This window comes from Marmota monax, unplaced genomic scaffold (assembly GCF_021218885.2).
Source record: "Marmota monax isolate L192 unplaced genomic scaffold, Marmota_monax_Labrador192_F-V1.1 WCK01_AAM20220418_F8-fsc00023, whole genome shotgun sequence".
Taxonomy (NCBI): Eukaryota; Metazoa; Chordata; class Mammalia; order Rodentia; family Sciuridae; genus Marmota; species Marmota monax.
Window position 1 is genome coordinate 5190386 of NW_026692907.1, and position 25088 is coordinate 5215473.

General features: G+C 34.1%; 1 protein-coding gene across 3 annotated transcripts in view; it reads left to right on the forward strand.

Moving 5' to 3' along the window:
- Positions 1-24860, forward strand: part of Prkaa2 (protein kinase AMP-activated catalytic subunit alpha 2) — a 69160-nt gene extending 44300 nt beyond the window's left edge. For all 3 annotated transcript variants that reach the window (XM_046451046.2, XM_058581500.1, XM_058581501.1), the window contains exons 3-9: positions 5464-5557; positions 6114-6258; positions 7474-7561; positions 9563-9787; positions 14015-14519; positions 16305-16431; positions 17202-24860. In XM_046451046.2, coding sequence (XP_046307002.1) covers positions 5464-5557; positions 6114-6258; positions 7474-7561; positions 9563-9787; positions 14015-14519; positions 16305-16431; positions 17202-17440 — 1423 coding nt within the window. In that variant the 3' untranslated portion in view covers positions 17441-24860. The remainder of the gene's footprint in view (positions 1-5463; positions 5558-6113; positions 6259-7473; positions 7562-9562; positions 9788-14014; positions 14520-16304; positions 16432-17201) is intronic.
- Positions 24861-25088: the final 228 nt, after the last annotated feature.

The following is a 25088-nucleotide window of genomic DNA, read 5'->3' on the forward strand; positions in this document are numbered from 1 at the left end:
GGAGTAAGCTTTAGGGCACTATAAGGCTAACATGTCTGGGATCTGAGGGAAAACCAGCAAAGGAAAATGAAAATGAATGGTCTGTGACATTGGAGGAAAAGTAAGAGAATCTTAAAGCCGAACAAGAAAATATTTCAAGAAAGAGATTATCAAAAAGAAAGAGAGACTGTAGCTCTTCCTTTTACTGCTGAATGTTGAGTAAGATGAGAACTGAGTATTGACTTATTTGATCTGGCAAGTGGAGGTTGCCGGTGTTTTTGAAAAGAACCAGTTTATTGGAATGGTAAGGTCAAAAGCCTGGCTTGAATGGTTTAAGAGAGAGTATGAGATGAAGATGGGGACATAGTTTACTATAGATAGGATAAAAAAAATAGGATTGGAACTTGAAAAGAATGTGGAATCTAAATGCAGTTTGTTTTTTTAAGATGGGAGAGATGCTATAGAATGTTTCTTTTGTCAAAGGGAATGATTAAGAGGAAGAAGTTGATGCAGGAGAAAGAGTGACTAGTTGTAGGAACTGAGTTCTTTAGAAGATGGGTTAGAATTAGTGTATAAAATTAGAGGACTTAGTATTATCACCATGAGCGTAAGGTGTGGTGCTCACTCCTGAAATCCCAGCAGCTCAGACGCTGAGGCAGCTGAGGCAGGAGGATCCTGAGTTCAAAGCCAGCCTCAGCAATGGTGAGGCGCTAAGCAACTCAGTGAGACAAAATAGGGCTGGGGATGTGGCTCAGTGGTCGAGTGACCCTGAGTTTAATCCCTGGTACCAAAAAAAAAAAAAAAAGAAAGAAAAAAAGAAAAGAGTATCTATGACCATGGAGATACTAGCTGTGTATTCTGGAATGAAGCAATTAGAAATGAGGAGGTTGTTTAGTCAGCTTTTTCGTTGTTGTGAACAAAAGACCTGAAAAGAACAATTTTAGAGAAGGAAAAGTTTATTAGGCTCACACCTTCAGAGGTCTCAGTCTATAGAAAGGTTACTCTGTGGCTCTGGGCCTGGAGGTGAGGCAAAACATCAGGGTGGAAGGGTGTGAGGGAAGAAGGCAGCTCAAGACATGGCAAACAGGAAGCTGAGATCAAGCCCTGCTCACCAGGGACAAAATGTAAACCCAAAAGGCACACCTCCAGTGACCTACCTCCTCCAGCCGCACCCTCCCTGCCTATAGTTATCACCAGTTAATTCATTCCAGTGGATTAATGCACTGATTAGGTTAAGGCCCTCATAACTCTTCATCTCTGAACTTTCTTACATTGTCTCATTTGTGAGCCTTTGGAGGACACCTCACATCGAAAACATAATAGAAGTCAAGGAACAGAGAGGCCATCTGTGAGACAGATTTTCTATATGAATGTTATATACAGGGCTGGGATTGTGGCTCAGCGGTAGACTGCTCACCTAGCATGGGCGGGACCCAGGTTCGATTCTCAGCACCACATAAAAATAAAGGCATTGTGTTGTGTCCATCTACACCTTAAAAAAAAAAAAAGATTTTTTCTCTCTCTCTCCTTAAAAAATATTATTTACATCCAAAATGTTGATAACAGTAGCAGGGGTCGGGGGGAAGACAGTAGGTCAGAATGAATTAGCAAGGAGATGGGTTGAGACTGTAGCATGGTGGGCAGCATCATGTGACGCTGTAGGATGGCCTACACTTCAGACACAGGGGAGTTCTTGAGGGAGGAGGTTTTGAGTGAGAGTTTCCTTTAGATTGTAGTTTATTACTGGACACTGCAAGTTTAATATTTTATTAAATTGATCTGAATTAATGAAAAAAAGCTCTGATAAGCAGTGAGTGCTGATATCTCAGAGAGACATATTTTATGTCTTTGGCTGGAGGTCTAGTCTTTCAAATTAAAGCAAATGAATCCACTCTGAGCAGGTCTCTAGATCTAGGAGACAGTTAGAAATTGTGCATTATGTGACTGAAAGGATGGATCAGCAAAATTGAGACTATGCATTCCTCTGTAGGACAAACCAAGTGTTTTCTTCTGTAAGGAAAAAAAAAAAAACAAAACCCAGATGGAGGAGCAAACTATAAATTAAGAGAGACTTTTTAACCAATTGCAATGTATGGATTATATTTGGATCCTAATTAAAAAAAAAACTGTGAAAGCATTATAAATTAATCAAGACTTCTGATGGGATGTTGGATGACACTCATGATTTTCTGAATTTATGCCTGGTAACAGTATTGCATATTGTGCATACACGTGTGCTTGTGTACATGCACACATTTGAAAAAGTTATCCTTTAGATATACTTGCAGACCCACTTATAGAGAAAAACAAAAGCCAAATTCATGAAAAAATACTTTTATAAAGTTAGTAACCAAGACATCTTATACTCAAGACTTTCATAGAAATATTAATTTATTCTTTATGTTCATACATAAATAAGTAAAGCACCATGAACCCAATAAAAATGGGCAGAAGACACAAGAAAGCACTGCATAAGAAGAAATGCTTATGGTATTTTTGTAAGCGTTGGAGGTTATATAAATCTTTCTAGAGATTGTAGCATTGCTAATCTTTTGCTAGAAAACAGTTGGCATCATGTCCTAAAATGGAACATTTATATGCACTGTGATTTAGTTCCACTCACCAGTATATACCAAATAGAAAATCCTTCCCTGTACAAGAAGCAAATAAAAGAATTGTAGAAATAATGTAAATACTATTTAGTGGTAGAAGATGAATAAATAGGATAGTAACAGACTAGTAAGTGAATAAATAGAAGGTAATGTACAATGGTCAAATCTGATAACTATAGCAAATAATATAGATGAAATTCAGTAAAGTAAATTGCCAAATATTACATATGGTGTACTCCTCCTTTTAAGCCAAAGAACAATTAAAATAAAAACATGAATATGAATTGTTCATAAGCATATGGAATATATTTATGCAGAGAGAAAGGGAACATACATATTGGTACATTTATCTTTGAGAGAGAAAGCAAGCTTGTGCAATGGAGCATGCCTGTAATCTTTATCTCTCTATATCTTAAAAATAAAATAAAATAGTCGGGGGGGGGGCAGGGCTCTGGGAATGTAGCTCAGTGGTAAAGTATTCTTGGGTTCAATTCTAAGAGAAAGAGAGAGAGAGAGAGAGAGAGAGAGAGAGAGAGAAAGCAAAAGCAAAGTAAGGATGAGCAGGGCTTCAGGATGATGGCTTCTTTGGGTGAGGAGAAATCACCTTGCAGAAGGCAACTCTCTGTATGGTTAGAGGGCGGATATTGTCAGGGTTCTGCCTTTTTGTCTGGGTGATGGGTTTATGTATGTTTATTTATCAATCACGAGTCTTATTATTTTTTAGACAATAATGCATGTTTATTCTTATGGTAAAACCAGGTATTTGAAAGACCACTATTTTTAACAGAGAATTGGTATGTTTTATGGGGAGATAAATATTAAAAATTTATTTACAAAAACTTGACTGTGTCATACTAGGCTTGAGCGATTCCAAGCGATTCTCCATAGGTACAGTCATATAATCTTCTTTCTCATGCCTACTCCCAAATTAATTTTGAATATTTTGTGGCATGCTCAGATTTGGTTTTCTGTCTCATCTAGTTTTTTGTGTCCTTTTGTGTATTTTGTTATGTATAACGTTAGGATTCCTTTTGACCAAAGTGCATGAAATATAATTTGCTTCAATTCAGTTCCCAGTACTCCCCTTTCGCTCCCCTCCTTCCTCGCCCTGGTTCTTTCTGCTGTTTACTGTTAGTTTTTTTCTTTGTATTTAGTGTCTTGTGGAGATACATAAGGTGAGACAACTCTGGTATGTTCTTGTATTTACATAGGAATGTTAGGTCAGGCTTATTCCACTGTTCTTTTCTTATCTAGACACTATTTTTCCTTCCCTTCCCCTCAGTCTCCTTCATCTAGTTCACCAATGTTTCTTCTATTTTGATGGAATCCACCCACTCTTCCCTTCCTCTCTCTTTCCCCCTTATTTTGGACTAGCTATGACATATTAGAGAAACCATTCAACCTTTGGCTTTCCGAGTCTGGTTTATTTCACTTAGCATGATAGTCTCCAGTTCCATTTGTTTACCAGAAAATGACATAATTTCATTCTTCTTTATGACTAATACTCCATTGTGTATACCATATTTTCTTTATCCATTGATCTGTTGAAGGGCATCTGAGTTGGTTCCATAGCTTGGCTATTGTGAATTGTGCTGCTATAAATATCAATGTGGCTGCATTCCTATAGTAATCTGCTGATTTTAGAGCTTTTGAATATATACTGAGGAGTGGGATAGCTGGGTCATATGGTGGTTTAATTTGTAGTGTTTTGAGGAATCTTCGTGCTTTCTCTGAGTGGTTGCACTAATTTGCAGTCCCACTAACAATGAATAGTGTATGAGTATACCTTTCCCCCCACATCCTCTCCAGTACTTATTATTATTTGTATTCTTAATAATTGCAGTGCTAACTAGAGTGAGATGAAATCTCAGTATAGTTTTGATTTGTATTTCCTTGATTGCTAGAGATATTGAACATTTTTTCATGTTTTTGTTAACCAGTTTTATTTCTTCTTTTGATAAGTGTCTGTTTAGTTCTTTTGCAAATAAAGTTTATTTATTGTTAATATCCCCTATTTTGAGTGCCTAGAAATATATACACGCACACATGTGTGCACCCATTCACATTTATATATTTAGTTTTTTATTATGGAAATTTTTAAGCATATCCAAAAGTAAAGTGATGAGCTTGTGTAACTCTTCATTTGTCTTCTGCAGTACTAAGTGTGCTGTTTATCTGCTTCCTCCAGACCATATTATTTTGAGACAGGTCCCAAGCATTTTATATTTAATCTGTAAACTGTTCAGTATCAAATTTTAAATAAATAATTATTATCACATTTAAGAAAGCAGTTAGCAATCTTAACCTTCCAGTCAGTATTCTGGCTTTCTTGATTGTTTAATAAGTAATTTGAGTCTAGACAATATATTTGGTCAATATGTTTCTTGGATTACTTTTAATAATTTCCCTTTTCCTCTGTTTATTGCATTGACTTTTTATTTGTTGAAGAAAGGATGATTTTATTCCCTTTCTGATTTTTTTCATTGTATCTCTGCAATATACTTTTCTATGTCTAAGTATTTTCTTGTTTATGTTTAAATACATTATATATTATCTCTGTTGACTGTAAACAGATTTTTGCTTACCTGAAAATTAATGCTCAACTAACCATTGTTGAGGAATGGAGGATTTCAAAGATTGTGTGAACATGCAAGGAGACTCTGAAGGGGAATCTGCGGGCCTCAGGAAGTAGACTGCTTGTGTAGTGCTCTGAGTTTATGATGCTGATTATTCTGATAACATTATATAATTTGCTGCCATTTTAAAATATTATAAAATACTGGAATATGAAATTGTAGTAAAAACAGATATATTAAGTTTATTTTGTTAGAAATAACATTTTTTATTCAACTTTTCTTCATTTACATAATAGATACCAGGTGATCAGCACTCCAACAGATTTTTTTATGGTAATGGAATATGTGTCTGGAGGTGAATTATTTGATTACATCTGTAAACATGGTCGGGTGAGTAATAGAATTCTATCTAGTGTATTAAGCCTTTAAATTAAAGAAGAGTAAAGTATTGAGACATAGCCAACCACAAAGATATCTTCAGAGTTTGAGTTGCTTCTGTAAACATGTACAACTAAACAGAGTATTAGACAAATTTTCTGTAAGTATACCTTCCAGTATACTCATTTTGGGAAATATATTCCACTTAGTTGCCAAAATGATTGATATGCTTTCCCAAGTCTGTTCTGTAAAATTGTGTTGAAAGTTCAGTTATTTTCTTTTCTTAGCACTTTCACATAAGTTGTTTTACTGATAACTCCCCAAAATGTTGTGTACATTTAATATTAATTGAAAATTAAACCTTCTGCCTTACAGCACACAGCAAAGCAAAACTTGTTGAATAATAGGTTGAACTTTGACAAGTTTTTGGTTGACTTATTTTGTTTGATTGTTGAGAATTGAATTATCTAGTTTCCTGCTTAGTTTGATTTAGACTGATTATGAAACTAAAACTCCTACTGTGTAGATGTCCCAGATTTTTTAATGCAGTTTCTTTTATACTTGATAGGTTGAAGAGATGGAAGCTAGGCGGCTGTTTCAGCAGATTCTGTCGGCGGTGGATTATTGTCACAGGCATATGGTTGTTCATCGAGACCTGAAACCAGAGAATGTGCTATTGGATGCACATATGAACGCCAAGATAGCTGATTTTGGTGTGTAATTCCAGGCTTGTTCAGAGAGGCATCGCCGCCTGTGTCAGTGAGGAATCCTGTGTCAGTAACAACTCTCACAGAACTGAGATCGCTTTCAGCCTTGTAAATTTTGTACCATGAAAAGGGATTAGTTGCAGTCGCCACATTAAGTTGTTCTTTTCATTTAAATATACTTAAAAATTACAGATAGTCTCCAGAAAACTAGTTAGAGGGATATGTCAAGGTAAATCCTTTCTATATGCATTTTCTCCTAAGAAAATGATAACTGTGTTAGGGGAGTCCCAAACTTGTTTGAAAATATGATGAAAGTATGGATACTTTCCCTGATAAATGCCCATAAACAGGCTCATGAAAATTTGCATACAGTTTAGAAAAAGTTTTATTGTCCTCTGAATTGATCCAGGAGAAGTGCTTGGATCTTACAGTAATATCTAGTAACTTAATGAGAAAATGGGAGTTTTATAGGGTAAATAAATGTGATTTTTATGGTCCAAACAAGTTCTGGGGTAAGCGCGCTTGGAAAGGATGCCATAGTACTATGAGTATTTGAGAAAATGGTTAGGACAAGAGGTCTTAAGGAAAGAGAAATGGAAAGGTGCCAAAGGTTGGTATTGCTTTTTTAAGTTTTATTCTATGCCTTGTTTTAAATATAAACATGGAAACTAGTTTCACTATTTCTCTTTCTTCTGTAAATCATGAAACTCTTTTAGTTCAGCTAGATTTTGGGTTCAATAGATTATTTTTTCTGTGTTGAATTAAAGTTTTACAGTTAAAAGCTTTAGGAAATAATCTGCTTATGAATTGAAGACTATCTGATTTTGAAATACTGATTTTTTTTAACCATGGCTTTCAAAAGCATAGTTTAAAAAAGTAGTAGCCTATATATTATTCTTTCAACCATAGAAGCAGATAAATAATATTTTGATACTTTTATTTTTAGAAATGCTAATATACTTTAGAGTAACCTTATTTGTGAAGTGAATCAACATTTTTATTTAGAAAGGAGTTTAACTACTGTCATTCACATGATATCTTTAGTTTTTGGGGGGTCAATGTAAGCACTCTGAAGTGTTTCTTTCCACTTTTAACAAGTGCTTTTCATTATTTTTTAATAATTAAAATTATAATTTATAGAACATTAAACACTTGAAAGTTTTTATATTTTTATCTATACCTGAAAAACTAGCAACAAGTAAACATTGCTCTTAATTTCAGGATTATCCAACATGATGTCAGATGGTGAATTCCTACGAACTAGTTGTGGATCTCCAAATTATGCAGCACCTGAAGTCATCTCAGGCAGGTAATAATATATCATTCTGATATCATTTAATCATAATAGATTCTCTTTGGAAGATAGGATTTTTTTTTCCTTCTGTGATGCTGGGATTGAACCCATAGCCTTGTGCTTGCAAAGCAAGCACTCTACCAACTGAGCTAAGTCCCTAGCCTGCAAGATAAGATTTTTTAACACAGTAGAAACAATTTTTTTTAATTATTGAGGGGGATGGTTATATTAAAAATTTTTAAGTTTCAAGTGGATGTTATAAATGTATTTATAAAGTTTTTTTTTCATTAAAAATAACTGAAACAGGGCTGGGGTTGTGGCTCAGTGGTAGAGCACTCGCCTAGCATGTGTGAGGCACTGGGTTCAATTCTCAGCACCGCATACAAATAAATAAAAAATAAAGAACCATTGACCCCTAAAATAAATAAATAAATAAATAAATAAAATGACAAACAAATATCAGTGTGATGTCTGTATTTTATTTCAGAAAAGGTCAAGTAAGAGTAAAAATTTGCTAAATGCAACCTCTTGTCATTCTTTATCAGATACAGTCCTTTAATAGTTTACATATTTAATTAAAGTCTGTAGAATATTGTTTTGTATTTTGTCTTTGGAATAATGAAATTTTGAGGGAAATTATTGTTTCATGAAATTATACAAGTGGAGATTAATTATGCAAGTAATTTATTCATTGGTACATTATGAAATGTTTATACAGATTGCCGTGGTGAAGTCAAATCTTTCTACAGTGGTTGGTGTCTGATTTTAAAAATTAACAGAATTACTGAAAAGATGTCATCGCTAGCAGCAGATATTGAGTGTCTTTGTCCATTTGGGCTGCTCTTAACAGAGTACTACCATAGACAGAGTGACTCATAAACAACAGAAATATATTTCTTATACTTCTGGAGACTGTGAAGTCCAAGAACAAGGAGCTGAAAGATTGTGTACCTGCTAAAGTCTGTTCCTTATAGTACAGTGTCTTTTTACTATAAGCTCACATGGTAGAAGGAAAAGGGATCTAGATCTTCTGAGTGATCTCTTTATTAAGGGCATTAATCCAGTTCATAAGGACTTCATTCTCATGGCCTAATCTCCTTCCAAAGTCCCCGCTTCCTAATACTATCATTTTGGGTGTTAGAATTTCAGCATATAAACTTTTTGGGGACACAAACATTTATATATGTTTCAAGGAGTTTGGGTAATACAGTAAATAATGTAATTGTGCAACAGTATTTTTTATAGAAACATTATATTCTTCTCATTAGAATTGTAGAGATTTATTTTGTTACTGCAGATCCAGGATTGAATTGGTAATATATTATCAGGAGAGTTTTCATGATGTAGAAAGCTGAAAGGAAAAATGGAAATGATGTCTATTGTAGACATAGGTTATCTGGAGCACAGGTGATCTTTATTCTGTGAGTTAGCAAGTGAGTAGAATGAAAGGTAGTAGGTACTCAATATGACAGTAAATTTACATAGTACTAGTTAGGTACTTTAATTTGTCAGATATTGTTCAATATAGGTGTGCAAGGGATAAAATTTTGATTATATATGCATTTTGTTTTTTTTAATAAGGGGAAAAGATTAGCTTATACCCAAAGTATTGCTTTTTCAAATTTGTTACATACTTTGATGTCTCCTTCAAAAATTAAGTAGAAAATGTTATAGTTTTTATTGGTAAATTACAATTAAATGAATTTGTGTCAAATAAAGAAAAGTATCATATCCTCTTGACAAATTTGCATAGTAATTGGTCAAACCAATTATTCCTTATGGAAAACAACATAAATGTTCAAAGCAGTCATGGACTTCATTAAATATCTTGAAAATCAATATATACTGAGTTGGCATTAAATAAATATATAAGTAAGGTATATAAAAATGGGAAAAAGGACTAAAATTGTAATTAAAGTAGTAGAACACTTGCCTAGAATGTGTGATATCCTAAAAAAAAAAGAGAGAGAGAAAATGATTCATGCATTTCAGGTTTGTATTATCATCTTATTTTAGATTGTATGCAGGTCCTGAAGTTGATATCTGGAGCTGTGGTGTTATCTTGTATGCTCTTCTTTGTGGCACCCTCCCATTTGATGATGAGCATGTACCTACATTGTTTAAGAAGATCCGAGGGGGTGTGTTTTATATTCCAGAGTATCTTAATCGTTCTGTTGCTACTCTGCTGATGCACATGCTGCAGGTTGACCCCCTGAAACGAGCAACTATCAAAGACATAAGGTAAGTATTCTTTTTGTTCCTGTTTTGCCCATCTTCTATAGTAATAGTGAAGCCAATTGCTTGCTTTATAAAATTAGACTTTAAATATTTTCTAAGTATTTAACTGACCTTCTTACACAAGCCTGATCATGTCACTTATCTTTCAAACATTTCACACTGATGCCAAAACTTTTTAGCTCAAATAGCAAAGCATGCAAGACACTTCATAAGGCCCTACTTCTCCTGAAGTCTTGTTGTCTGTTTTTATCATCACAGTCCTTGTACCACTGCTTGAACTTGTTGAACTTGCCCTTGTTCCTCAAATATCAGATTCTCTGCCTTTGTGTCCCTGTTATGCTTTTTGTCTTGATGGCTTTTGATAGTCTTCCATTCACCCATTAGGGTTCTGCACACATGCTACCTCCTTTACAAAATCACTTCTGATTCTCCCAGGCAGGTTTCCACCTCTGTGATGTCAGTCTTTGGTTTGTGCTTTATTATTTCATTCTCATACTATATCTAGTTGGTGTGTCTTTCTCCTTTCTTAAATTATGACTTCATTAGAGGAGAGTGTGTCTTACTCATCTTTCTGTATACGTTGGTGCAAGGCATAGAAATATATGTACAGAAGGTACCTAAAGAAATTTCAAATGGAAAAATAGGGAGAGGTTCATGTATTTTACCTACAACTGATGGAATAAAGCATAAAAAAGTTTTGCTAAGTTTTTTAATCCAGTAGTTACTAGTGGGTTTACTGTGAAGGATATATGAGAAAGTTTGGACAGTGCAATTGCTGGTGCTGCCACGAGTATGACCTTTATATAGCACAGGCACCAGAATATGTCAGTGCCTTCTGCTGATGACTTGTCCTTTTTTTTTTTTTTTTGGAGGGTTTTTGTTTTTACATAAGATTTCATCCATGCTTGTTTACAAACATATATATATATTTAAGTGTATGTAAGTAAAAATATATATATATATATATATATATATATATTTACTTACATTGGTAGGATTAATTCAGAAATTGGCTCCTAAAATTAAAAAGCTGTAGGTATGGCTTTGAAAATTGGCAGCTTACCTTTTTGCAAAGATTTTATGTTCTGTTGACTAACTTAATGAATTTGAATAAAAATTTTAGATTTTCTCTATCTACTGGCTTTTAAAAATTAATTTATTGGTATAATTCGCTTATTACAAATCCATTCCTTTAAAATGCATAATTCACTGGTTTTTTAGTATGTTCACAGAGTTGTATTGTTACCATTATCTAATTCTAGAGCCTTTTATCCCTCTCAAAAGAAACTGTACCACTAGTCGTCACTTCCCATTTCCCTTTCCTCCTAGCCTGTGTCAACCACTAGTTTACTCTCTGTCTTTATATCTATTCTGGTCATTTCATATAAATGAATTAATAGACTCTATGGCCTTTGTGTCTGACTTCTTTGTTTTAGCATAATATTTTCAAGGTATTTCCATTGTGTAGCATGTATCAGTACTTCATTCCTTTTTTCCTTGATCAATATTCAGTTTGTTTATTCATTATTTGATGGACAGTTGAGTTGTTTCCACCTTTTGCTTTTTAGGTCTGACACTGCTTTGAACATTCACATACATATTTTGTATGGTCATGTTTTTAGTTTTTATGGTTTTGTTTCTAGAGTTTTATTATAATTGTTCTGTGCTGTCATTGTCACTGCTCTTATTTGTTTAGTGATTTCCTAAACTAATTTATTTTTTTCTTTTTTTGGTACTAGGAATTGAACCCAGGGGCTCAATTCCTACTGAGCCACAATCCCTGCCCCTTTTTGTATTTTGTTAGAAACAGGGTCTCACTGAGTTGCTTAGGGCCTCACTAAGTTGCTGAGGCTGGCTTTGAGCTCACGATCCTCCTGCCTCAGCCTCCCAAACTGTCGGGATTACAGGTGTGCGCCACTGTTCCTGGCCTAATTTCTTAAAATCTGTATTCTTTGTCATGTATGGTTGCTGAAGTCTATCTTTATTAGCTAAATGGTCAGCTAATGATTAGACAGATTTCTTAAAATGCTGTGATCTGTGCTGGGTTTGGTGGCACACCCAGCTACTTAGGAAGCTAATGTAGGAGGTTCACTTGTGCTCATGAGTTTAAGACCAACAAGGACAATATGGTGAAACCCCATCTTAAAAAAAAAAAGAAAACAACAACAACAACAACAACAAAAAACTGGTGATATAATAAGAATCGTGTAATAAGAATTGTAATGCATTCCACTGTCAAATATAAATAAAAAATTAAAAAAAATAATAATAAGTCCCCTAGCCTTAGCTTTGATGAGAAATTATCTGTGTATCTTCAGTGCTCTGACAGGCAGTTGTTTATCACTTTATCTTAGCCGTCATCTACTTTGCAGAGCATCAAAGTTGGCCAGTGATGAGAAATTAGAGCCTTTTCAGTTCTTTCTTGGGCATGCGCACACCCCTGCATATTTGTTCCTGGCCACCTTAAATCCCAGGAACATATGAAAGTTTTTCAAAGACCCCTTTGGAAGATTTTCCTTCTTAAGTTTTTGGGTCAGCTTCTTGGTTATGCATCTTTTATTGCTGCTTCAGACAGATGGGATTTAAACAGTTGCTGTTGACTGTTTTTGATGAATGCCCTGGGAGAAGTTTGTTTGTAGTGAGTGAGCTCTGATTCCTGTCAAATAAAGCAAGGCCTATCAGTGGAGGTTTCCAGGGAATTGCTAGCTGTGTAATATAATGACAGTTCTCATGGGGTAGGACTTTGAAGAGTTCTGAACCTGCTTTGCTCTTCTGTCTATCTTATCCTGTGGTTTTTACACTGTTGGTTTTCTCAGCTATGTGATTGTGGACTCTTGGTTTTTAAATCTACTATGTAGCTAGAGAAAGGAGATGAAGATAGGACATCTTAAAAAGCCATATGTCACACTTTTCTTGCTGAGGTTCAGCCATTTTTCTTGAATAAAGACTTCTCATATTGTGCAGAATTATGAAATTCTGCAATTTTCAGAATTATGAAAATGTTAATTTTTGGCAACTTTTGCAACAACTCTCAAGAATACCTGATTTCTTTTACTGCTGCATCTCATTACTATGTTCTCATGATATTGGGCTAGTTTAGTTCCTGGAGCATGTTAGACCTCTTTCTTGTCTCAAGGTCTTTGTGTAGACTATTTCTTCTCTGGGAATACCTGCTTCCCAACTCTTTGTTTAGTTGACTTCTGACCATTCTGGTGTTTGCTTAAATGTTACTCAGAGAGCAGCTTCCTTTATCTCTGCCTCTTATTCTGAATTATATGCTCTCATTTTGTTCTCTGCTTTTCCACCCTCAATCTTGATCACAGGATTTACATACTTGTATGTATTTGTAACTCTATATTTATTCTTATGAATACTTGTTTAATATGTATCAGCTAGCATACAACCTGCCAGGAGGAATGTGTCTTCTTGTTTATAGTTTGTCCTCAGTAAATGTTCATAAATAATCAGTGAAATAGAAAACATTCAATCAAAATGTATATTGATCTGATTTTAACCTAAGGGGTACCCAGTTCTAATATGTAGCAGTGCTTAAACAGTCTTGAGAGTGTGTTAAGTGAAAAGGATGTGATAACCTAGGAGGGCAATACTAATGCCAGGTGCAAAGGCCCAGAAGTGTGAAAAAATAAGATTTAGGAGAGTGGTTCTCAAACTATTTAGTTTTAATATCTCTTTCCATTCCTAAAAATTATTAAGGACCTCAAAGAAGTTGATTTCTTAAAAAATATAGTGTATATCTATCAATATTTAGCATGTTAAACTGAGCTGGGTTCCATCTTCAGCACCACACACACACACACAAAAGTCATTATTGTTGATACTGACCTCATCAGAACATCTTTAGATATTGGAAAACTTTCACATTCATAGAAAAAGATATAAATTATTACTTAATTCTAAATTTTCCCTTGAAAACTTGTATTTTATCAGTGGCAAAAAATATTGCTAGTTGTTTTCTCAAAGTAATGTGGTCACTTTGATCATTTTCAAGAAAACATCAGCCTAATTCCCAGGTCTGAGTAACTGTAGTTATTCAAAGGTAGAATTAATTAGCTTGCCCAGGATTACATAGCTAGTAAGTGGCAGAGGTGGGCCTGGTGACTGGATCTTTCTGAGTCTACTATATTGTATTGCCCCATATCTGAGTTATTTGGATCTTGCCAAAGCATGTTCTTTCTTACAATAGTATATTGTGGTGTTTTTTTTTTCTAGAGAGCATGAATGGTTTAAACAAGATTTGCCCAATTACTTATTTCCTGAAGACCCCTCTTATGATGCTAACGTTATTGATGATGAGGCTGTGAAAGAAGTATGTGAAAAATTTGAGTGTACAGAATCAGAAGTAATGAACAGTTTATATAGTGGTGACCCTCAAGACCAGCTTGCAGTGGCGTATCATCTTATCATTGACAATCGGAGAATAATGAACCAAGCCAGTGAGTTCTACCTCGCCTCTAGCCCTCCAACTGGTTCTTTTATGGATGATAGTGCCATGCATATTCCCCCAGGCCTGAAACCTCATCCAGAAAGAATGCCACCTCTTATAGCAGACAGTCCCAAAGCAAGATGTCCATTGGATGCGCTGAATACGACTAAGCCCAAGTCTTTAGCTGTGAAGAAAGCTAAGTGGCATCTTGGAATCAGAAGCCAGAGCAAACCATATGACATTATGGCTGAAGTTTACCGGGCTATGAAGCAGCTGGATTTTGAATGGAAGGTAGGAAATTGTGCATTAAGGTCATTTGTAGAAGCTGTGTTGCTGTATACCAAATGGTCTGAGCAGTTGAGTAGTAAGGTCCATATAAAGTTATTTTTGATTTAAATGTAAGTTTACTGTGCTTGATTCTTCTCAGTATTACAACATGTACATTCAAAGCAAAACAAATTTCTGTAAGAATGAAGAGCTGTTGATGTTGGAATTTAGGTATTTTGAATTATAGAATAGCATTTTTGGCTAACAAACAAAAAGTAATCAATTTGAAATTATCTGAAAAATAGCCCACCTGTTTTAGATGCTTCATAGCAACAAAAAGCCCTGAGTCTTCAAAGATAATGTTGTCACTTTTTTCTCTCTTGTTTTAGGAAGACTTGACTTTTTCTTATCTTTTTTTGTTTGTTTGTTTGTTTTAAGAGTGGTGGAGGTGAGTGGCAGTGACAGCTAACAGTCAGTGTTAATCATGCCATCAGGATACACTTATTCAGCAACAATTACTTTTCTTCTAGTTGAGAAACTCTCTTATTTGGTTCTTTTAATCCTTAGTTATGGCATATTTTTCTTACTATCACCCAGTTTTACTTTCTGTTAAAAATTAGAGTTTTATTTCATTTCAAATTTATTGGAATATATGTGAGGGGGGCCTGTAATCCCAGCAGCTCAGGAGGTTGAGGCAGGAGGATCAAAAGTTCAGAGGCAGCCTAAGCAACTCAGTGAGACCTTATCTATAAATAAATTTTAAAAAGGACTGGGGGTATGGTTAAGCACCTCAGGGTTTAATCCTTAGTACTGAGAAAAAAAAAGTACTTTTCATTTTAGATATTCCTTTCACTCTTGTTCTTTTCTTGAGAACTTTGCAACTTTTTTTTAAAGGAAGAAGAAAAGCATTCACATTTATGATGTAAATACTCATTTAACATGCTTGAATAAATCAGTTACTTTCATTTCATTATTGGTACATGAATAAATGAAATAATATTTCTTAAGACTAAACATAAACGTCCTTTTTCTGAAGCAGTTTATTTAGTTAAAAAAGATGCTAATGTCTTTAAAACTTCTTTTTTTTCTTTGGTATTAGGGATTGAACCAAGGCGTGTTTAACCACATTTTTAGTTAGAATGTTTAGGCACATTCCCAGCCCTTTTTAATTTTTTATTTAGAGACAGGCTCTCACTCAGTTGCTGAGGCTGGCTTTGAACTTGCCATCCTCCTGCCTAAACCTCCTAAGCTGCTGGAATTTTAGGCATGTGCCACCACACCCAGCATAAATGTCTTTAAAATTTCTTGTTGAAAAAATTTTGAAACTCATATGCTAGATATTTTTAAAACCCAGAATCTTCTGTATCTGAGCTACAGTTTTCTTATCTTTAAAAAGCAAACAGTATCTTCTTTGCAGCATTATTGTGATCCTGAATTTTGTGACAGAACCTAATGTAAGCCATTAACATGTTAGCTCCCCTTTATTCCTTTGGCTCCATATTCATCAGTAAAAGTATTGAAGCAGAGGCTGGGTAACCAAGATAATGATTGATGCTTCAGAATGGATGTGTAAGCTGAACTATATAATCTGAGTTTTCTTTAAGTTGTAATTGCTAAATGTAAATGCTGCTGTTAGTGTGAATTAAATAAATACTAAACTCCTATAATGTTAAAAAATATATTATTCAGTAACTTCTTTCTTACCCCACCCCATCAGTTATTTGTTTTTGACATTCTTTTCATTCTTGCCATTATTGTTATTTTGAATAAGAACTTTTTTTTGTTATTTTTACTGATTTCCTGTTTTAGGTAGTGAATGCATACCATCTTCGTGTAAGAAGAAAAAATCCAGTGACTGGCAATTATGTGAAAATGAGCTTACAGCTTTACCTGGTTGATAATAGGAGCTATCTTTTGGATTTTAAAAGCATTGATGGTAAGGAGACTATGTAGCCATGAGCTCAGAAATCAAACTTGGCACTAGTTGGCCAGGTGTTAAAAATCATCTCTAAGACATGGTGAGTAGTCATTTACTAGATTTTAAGTAATCTAGAGTCAACCGAAATCTGAGAGGAGATATATATTCATATATATTTAATATATATATATACCTATATTTATATTATTATTTATTTATTTTTTGTTAATGTGCTAGAAGAAAACATATTGCTAATGAAATATTTTCTTCATGGGTAGAGACATCAATTTCATTTCAGTGTTAATGCTGGGCACTCTTTTGAGAAGGATTTAGAGGCCATGTTTGAATGGTAAAGTGTTGTGATTAGTGATGTGTGTTTTGGTTGTGGGAGGAAAAAGGTATTACTTTCTCTGTTCCTAACACACCGAAATATGACATTCATTTCTTTTTCTTTTTTTTTTTTGTTTTCTTTTTCTTTTTTTTTTTTTTTTTTTTTTTTGATGCTTGGTGCTTTACCACTTAGCTATATCCTCAACCATTTTTATTTTTTATTTTGAGACGGTCTCACTAAGTTGCTGAGGCTGGCATCAAACTTGCCATCCTTTTGCCCTAGTCTCCTGAGTTGCTTCGATTATAGGCGTGTACCACCTTGCCTGACTTATAACATTCATTTCTAAGTTGCCCTTGTTCAGAGGGGTTTACTTACTATTCTGAATATAACAACTTTAGAGGAAGGACTCAGGCAAATAGACCTCTCATATCAATTGCTTTTCTTTGATCCGTTTCAGATGAGGTGGTGGAGCAGAGATCTGGTTCCTCAACACCTCAGCGTTCCTGTTCTGCTGCTGGCTTACACAGACCAAGATCCAGCTTTGATTCTACGACTGTAGAAAGCCATTCACTTTCTGGCTCTCTCACTGGCTCTTTGACCGGAAGCACATTGTCTTCAGTTTCCCCTCGCCTGGGCAGTCACACCATGGATTTTTTTGAAATGTGTGCCAGTCTGATCACTACTTTAGCCCGTTAATGATCTCCCTGATTTTTATCTTTCTGTTACTGCACTGTGAAAATCAGATACATTCTTTAAATTATTATCTTCTGGATATCACACTTTGCAATATTGATTGAAAAACATGAATATTTACAGGGGATTTGCAATGCCATAGAAATTACTGAAAACAAAGAAGTCTGACCTTTACTTTTAGAACTCTGTAATTCTAATGTACCTATGTTAAATTCACATAGGCAGTATTGTTAATGGGTGAATGTTGATGAAGATTGTTAATTTGTAGTTGTGAATTCACTTCATAAGATGAACACACCTCACTGATGAACTGTCTAATCTAAGAGTGGTTTGCAACAGCATCTGGCTTCACTAACATAGATAAATCCATTTTACTTCCTAAATTTCACAGCTTTGAGCTGTTTATGGTCTCAGTTTTCTTGCACAAAATTATTAAAAAATTAAACAGCCATTAGTAAGATATTAGCTGGGTGCAGTGGTGCACATCTATATTCCCAGCAGCTTGGGACACTGAGGCAGGAGGATCACAGGTTCAAAGCCAGCCCTTGTAATTTAGTAAGGCACTAAGCAAATTTGCAAGACCCTGTGTTAAAAAAGAGTAGGGTTATGCCTCAGTGGTTAAGTGCCCCTGGGTTCAATCCCAGTAACAAAAAAAACCCCAAATTATTTACAGGTTGGAATCTTAAAAGCCTGCTCTGAAAATTCCAGAAACCAAGTTCTTTGAACAGTTTTTGCAAACACTGCTTAATACTCACCAGAAGGTCTGTGGTCTCTAAAAGGTACTCATAATTTCTAGGTTCCTTAAAAACAGTTTTGACTATCTCAGGGCTTTATCTTTGAGATTTCCCTGAATGACAATGTTTATCTTAAGAGCCTTCAAGGTTCAGCTTAGCATTGGGATATCTGGACTTGAAATAATTAGTCTTTTCCATAAATTTATGTAATTTTAAAATATGTGCTCAAGGCCTACCTTTCTCAAATTCTTTTTATCTATTTATTTTTGCATTTAATCAAGAACGATAAAACAGTAGACAGTTAAATGAAGCAAAGCAGAATATCAGCAATCCCTTAAAAATGAATTCTGATCTTTTATTTTGTGTGTTTGGGGACAGGATTGGGTGAGTGGGAGTAAAAGGTTAGAGTCCTATTGCATCTCATGGTACTAAATCTTTACTTGGAGTTAAAGTTTGGTATTGATGGTACCACCTTCCTCCACCTTCCCCAATAACCATTATCTTTGTTCATTTTTTCATCTTAAGTGGCTGATTGATTCAGCTGAATCTTTTTTGGTTCCCTTTCTTGATTGCTAGCCATTCAGTTCAAAAACACTATTCTAGCCCTAAGGGCTTTTGTGTGCTTCCAAAGTTTAATAGGCTATGACCTTCACTGTTGAACCTGATGAGGCAGGGAAACCTTAAGTAGTCTTTCCTGAAAAAATATATGTGTTGTTTACATATATTACATATATGTATTCACATAACAGTTATTTTAATCGAAAAGCAGATTTTGTTTGTTTTGCTTTGCAAAATTTTTTTAAGATTAAAGGAAAAACTGTATATAGCAGGATAGATACTAGGACATTGATAATATTTTGTTTTAGTAAAGGTATTTAATTTTTTTATTTTTTATTCTAATTTGTTATATATGATAGCAGAATGCGTAATTTATCTAATTTTGTATTTATGCATTTATTGTATTTATGTTGTAATTAACAATCTCATTTTGCCTGACATGCCCTAAAAATATTGAGCTCTTGAAAACAAAAAAAAAATGACATTGCTTTGACAGGTTTCTCTTTGCCAAAATAATGTTTTCTATCAAGAAGCAAATGAGAATGCTATATCAAGTTTCTCAAGTATGTCTGTATCTTTAACCTTTTGAGTCATGAATTTCAGGGGCGTCACATCAAACTGTTTTGTAGATTTTTTTTAAAAAAATGGTGTTAAATAACTTGCAAGTCCAACTTCTTTATATGGAATCCTTGTTCACTGATTTGGGAAAGACCATAGGGTTGCAGTTTGAGATAGCTTAAGGTCTAAACCTTTAAAAGACTGCCATCTTGTGGCACCAAAGGGTAATTTTTTTTAATTAGTTGTGGGGATAAGTAGTCCTGCTATTTAAGTGTGATGTGCATTATCAGTATGGCATAATTTTGACTTCTCCCAATGTGCATGTGCCTTTGTTCCACTTCATAATATTTGCCTAATTAAACAACAATTTTATGAGCAAAGAAACGTAGGAAGGAATCTAGTGGCACTGTTGCTTCTTTAGTCTAATACAATCAGACATAAGACACTTTTTTCATATCAAAATTACCTTATATGGATGATGAGAATTTTCTTTGAGAGTTAAAATTTATTTACTGTTTTCTCATTCTTGCCAGTATTTATGAAAATCCACAAGGATAGTTGAATTTTAGGGGGAATCTGAGGATCATAGTGTTGGTTCTTTTCTGCAGTTTTAAAAACAAATATTCTGTGAATCTAGGTGTTATAATAAATTGATTTTCAGAGAGATTTCAGGACACTGAATGAAAGGGAGTAGAATGTTGTCATAGGCTTTCTGTTGGTCATGGGCACAGAGAAGAAAGAATCTGTTGCTAATCCTCAATTCCTGTCTCAGTCTTGTAAACTGGTTAACTGTAGATGTGGTATGTGGGCCTGAGCTAAGAGCAGTTTCCTCTGGTTAAGATCCTGGGGAGAACTTCTATTTTTAGATTATAGGAAGGCCTGGGCTGTGCCATGGAAATGGACTCCATGTGGTTTTAGAACATTTCCCAAAGAATAAGAGATTCTGTGGGGTAAGTTTGGAGAATACTGCATGCACCTCCCTCCATTAGGATGACAATGGGATATGAGCATTGAAGTCTTTTTCTTCTATGAAAAAAGGAAAAAATATAATATAGTTTGGTTTAACCCTGCTTTGCCCAAATTAACTTGCTGCTTTAAAAATTTATTCCATAAGGAAAGGAAAATTTGGAAAATACTTTTTCAGGAAAATTATTGTCCCAGGTTGCCATAATCAGGATAGTTAAGAATGAAATTGATAGCACTTCTTTTCCCCTTACCAGTTATCCAGGAGAACCTCATTCAAATTGGAAATCATTTTTTTTTTAAACTTGCAGACATGTTCGTCTTGAGTGAATTGTGGACTAAGAATTTTTATGTCTACAACTTGTTTTGAAGCATGTTGATTTTCTTAATTAGATTTTGTAATAATAGATGACTGAAAAACCTTAAATAAGATTACTCATGTAAAAGACTTAAGGCCACTGATTCATGTTTTTGACTCTGTGGGCAATGAGTCGGTATCATTAATTCTTTCAAATGTTTAGTCAGTGAATATTTTCTGAATACTTTTATTTAGGATGCTTGTTTTTAAAGCTAATTCCTATTGTCTTCAGTGTAAAAAACAGTTACTGTCTCAAATTGAATATTTGTGGAGGGAGGGAGGCAAAACATTTACACGTTGGGTGTTTGTTTTGATCTTTTAAGAGACACTTTGTAGTCTCTAGTGTTTGCATTCTTTGGAACTAGTCATCTATAAAGAGACTAGTATCGAAATTAATCAGAAATAATAGTTTTTAGCTATTTATAGTACAGACAATTCTCCATTTTCTGCAAATAGGTTTTCAAGAATGGTTACATAATTCTGGTTTTGCTTTCTCTTATTCCCTAGCCAATTTGTACTCAGGGAATACCCATTTTTAGAATTAAATGAGACATAATTTAGAAAGTAATCATAACCATTACAAATTTTTGGACTACTTTATCTGTTGCATCTGCTAATGTGCAGTATACTGAGTTAATGTAAGCACCACGCCTATTTATACGATGTAGAAGCCTAGAAGATGCCTACCACAGACACTATATTTTTGTCCATTCACTGGTTAATAATTTAAATCCCATTAATATCTATGAAATCCCAGTATTTAAATGCTAGACACATTCACAGTTTTGTCTTTTTTTTTTGTTTTTGTTTTTAAAGATACCATTTCAGGCATCTGACATTTTTGCCTGGTCCTCCTTTCATCCAGTGACTTTAAAATAAAAAAGGAATGTTATTTAATAGCAGTTCTCAGAGACTGTTAAAAACTCTGCATGAGGGATATGTGCAATCTATTGGTAAGTTGCATCCTGCATTGGACTTCATTTTTATGACCCCCAAATGGGAGGGATAGAGGAAAGACCTTTAGGGTATTTTGGAGCTTTAAAAGTCTGCTTTTTCTACTTTTCGTATGATTTGCATTGGTGTTCACTTTTTTTATATATTTAGAGTTTTATACTAGTTTGAAAGTTCAATTTTGGTTTGGTGAGGCATTTTGATGGTATATACTTGAATATTTTTCTAAATACAGCTGCCCTCTCATATACAAATAGTATATTACTATTTTTACAAATAGTAAAAATCATTCAGAAAACCAGACAGGTTAAATATCATGTCTACTTGGCATAAAGCAAAAGATTACTAATTCGTAGTGATGGAAGTATTTCATACATTTCTATAGTAGGTTTTAGATCAAGGGACCCTCCCTGTTTGTTAACTATTACAGTAATTTTGTGAAGTAACCAGAAAAAGTGTATTATGTTACCACTCTCCAGATAAGGAAACAGGGCTAGAGAGCTCTTAATAAGCCTTTAAGGCTATACGAGTATTCAGTGGTGATCAGACTATACCATTTTTCCTCTGGGCAGAACAGTTGAATTAATGAAACATCTGAGTAGTCAAAGAATAAAAATAAACACAAATGTATTGCTTTCCATTCTTAGACTGACATAAAGTAGGATTAACTAAATGTTTCCTAATTGTATTGATTATACCAACTAGGTATAATTTTTTGAACTATTTATGATTAGCATATCGATTTTTATAGGAACTTCTAAGTTGAGGGTGCTTAAAAAGTTACTGAAGAAACTTTGTGACATATTCTTCATATAATTTTATTTATGTGATTCTGATAGCACAATCTCTGAAAAGAAAAAAAGAGAAACAAAAACTAGCCTTAGTCCATTTCTAATTTATCATCAGTTTTGACTATTTCCTGAATTAGCCTTCTCTAAATTTCACATAGAGGATAGTAATTTTTCATGTTGTATGCATATTAGATGATATTCATGAACAGAAATTACCTAATTGTAATTGGCTTGATATTCTCCCAAACCTTTTAAAACTTTGAACTTGAGTTTGATGAGCTTTAAAATGTATGTAAACCTAACTAGACAAGTTGCTGGCATCCTTACTAGTCTTTCCCACATGTATGTGTGATGCATTTGATGCCACTGAATAGTAACAGAACAAAGACCAGGACCCACAGTCTAGACTGGAGTAAGTTTTAATTAAACTTCTTCAGCCATAACCTGGTAAGAATCAGATTAGGTCTAGAAGTTATTAGACTGTAGTGCTGTATTAATTTTGCAAGCCAATGTTAATGTTTACTGCCAGCCTTGCACAGCAATGCCAGTCTGCAGCCTTGATTGTGTATGGAACTTTTGGTAACTATAGTTTATATCTAAAACAGTTTAGATTTTATGAAAGTTATTCACGATTATTTGAACAAGCAGGGTAGGTAAATTTGAATTATGTTTAAAGTGCAATTAAGGAAATCCTAGAATAGAGCACTCCTTCCAGGAAAAAAGTATTAAGAATTTGGAATATCCTGGCATGAAAAATTTTTGAACTTGTACATAGAGTTTTGACAAGCTTTATACAGTGTTTTCCTTTTTAATTCAAGGTTTGCTACTTTGAGTTAATTTAAAATTTCAAGGAGGAACAAAAATATTCTAGGCAAGAATTGCATGGTTAATTTTTTTCTGCTAATCTAATTTTCACAGTTAAAATTCCCTTTTAAGTATGTTTTGTTACCCAAAAAAGGCCACTTTTCTAAATAGATGACGTTTTCCTAAAATGGGAAAGAGAAACATCCTGTTATAAAAACAAACACTAAATTGTGCCTTCTCTCTCATGTTACAGAAACAGTAATAGTAAAGTTGTTTGAACTGTAATTTCTTTTTCTCTGATCCCTCTCATTTCCGTTTAGATCTAGCCTCCACAGACAATCTTACTTAGTTCTGCCTGTCTGTTTTCAAGTTTGTTTGGCCAAACCTCACACTATCAGAAGTTGTTCACTAACTGTATTTTCTGTTTCTTTTTTTATGTTGTTTCACTTTTTAAAGTCACTTTAGTAAATATTTGGCTGCCTTCTCATGTTTTTTAAAATGAATGCAAAGTTAAGTAGTCTTTGTATTTTGCAAGTTTGTATAGGGAAGAAAGAATACAGAGCTAAGGACAAAATCTAATTGGAATCTGATTCTCCTTTTGGCTGCTATAGCAGCACAAGTTGCATGACCTCACTTACTCTTCTCTTGTACAAAATATGGATGATAACCTACCTCACATGTGTGAGATGTGTGTGAGAAATCGTTTCAAGGTCCTTGTTTAAATGCAAGGTTTATGTCCCCGTATTTAATATAAATCCCTTCTTTTTATAGATACCTTTGATACTGATGAGTATCCTGATTTTTAGGTAAGTTTTTGTGGTAAGAACATAGTGCTAAGAATGTTTCAGACCACAGTTTCACAAATTATGGTGTTCTTATTTTGAGACATTTAAAGTTTCTTGGAAACATCAGATATTTAAATATCAAACTTGTTTATTGTTTCAACAAATAATATTCGGAACTTCTTAATGTCAGCTGAAGCTGCCTTAATGTATCAAAATACAGCATTCTGTTAAGACTGTTCTCAAACATCTATGTTGTACAATGTTTTGAGTATTTAATGTGAAGTTATTACAGAACTGTAAACTCAAAGGATAGTACCTTGATACTATTAAGAAGAATGGTTGTGTTCTTTATCATGTATGCTAAAATGTTATATAGTGAATTTTGAGTACAGCAAATAAAACCGAAAGTTGATAGCTTTTAGGTTATTTATGTCCATGACAATCATAATATTATGTACAATTGGATAGTAATTGTTCCTTTTTTTTTTTTTTTAAGAACATCATGTGTTCTTTCTTTCTCAGCCCATCTTAGGAAACTAAATCCGTAGGCTGATACCTTAACCCACTGAAGCACTGGACTACATCTCTATTCAAAAAAAATTTAAACTATTGAAATTGGGACCACTGGTTTCAGAGGGAAAACCAATACTAGATTTCCAGTGCTTATGTATTTTAGTAATGGCATATTCAAATTTCAGTTTTGTTTGCTAAATATTATTTTTTTGTGAGAGTTATATGATCTGTGAGAAGGATTTGTTTTCCAGTAACCATGTGAAAAGATGTCTTGAATTACACTGCATTTCATAGATACAGGTTCTCTTGGTAGAACCAACTCATAGGCAACAAACACAAGGAAAAGCAGCCTAATTGCTTATAAGCTTTTTCCACAAAATCAAATTAAAGTCACGGTTAATTTGAAAATTGTTTTTGTTTCTGTTCCGTCATTAAGCTAATATTCTGCATTTCAGCTAATACTGAATAAGCTATTTTAGAGAAAGATTGTTTATGACTCATCAGATTTCACACCATCTTTGTTTATTTTGTCTTTGTGTACACTTTTTTTTTTTTTTTAACCGCAGCTATTTGGATAGTTTTCTATTTCTGCTGTAAAAAGTTACTACAAATTTAAGGATTTAACATAGATTTATT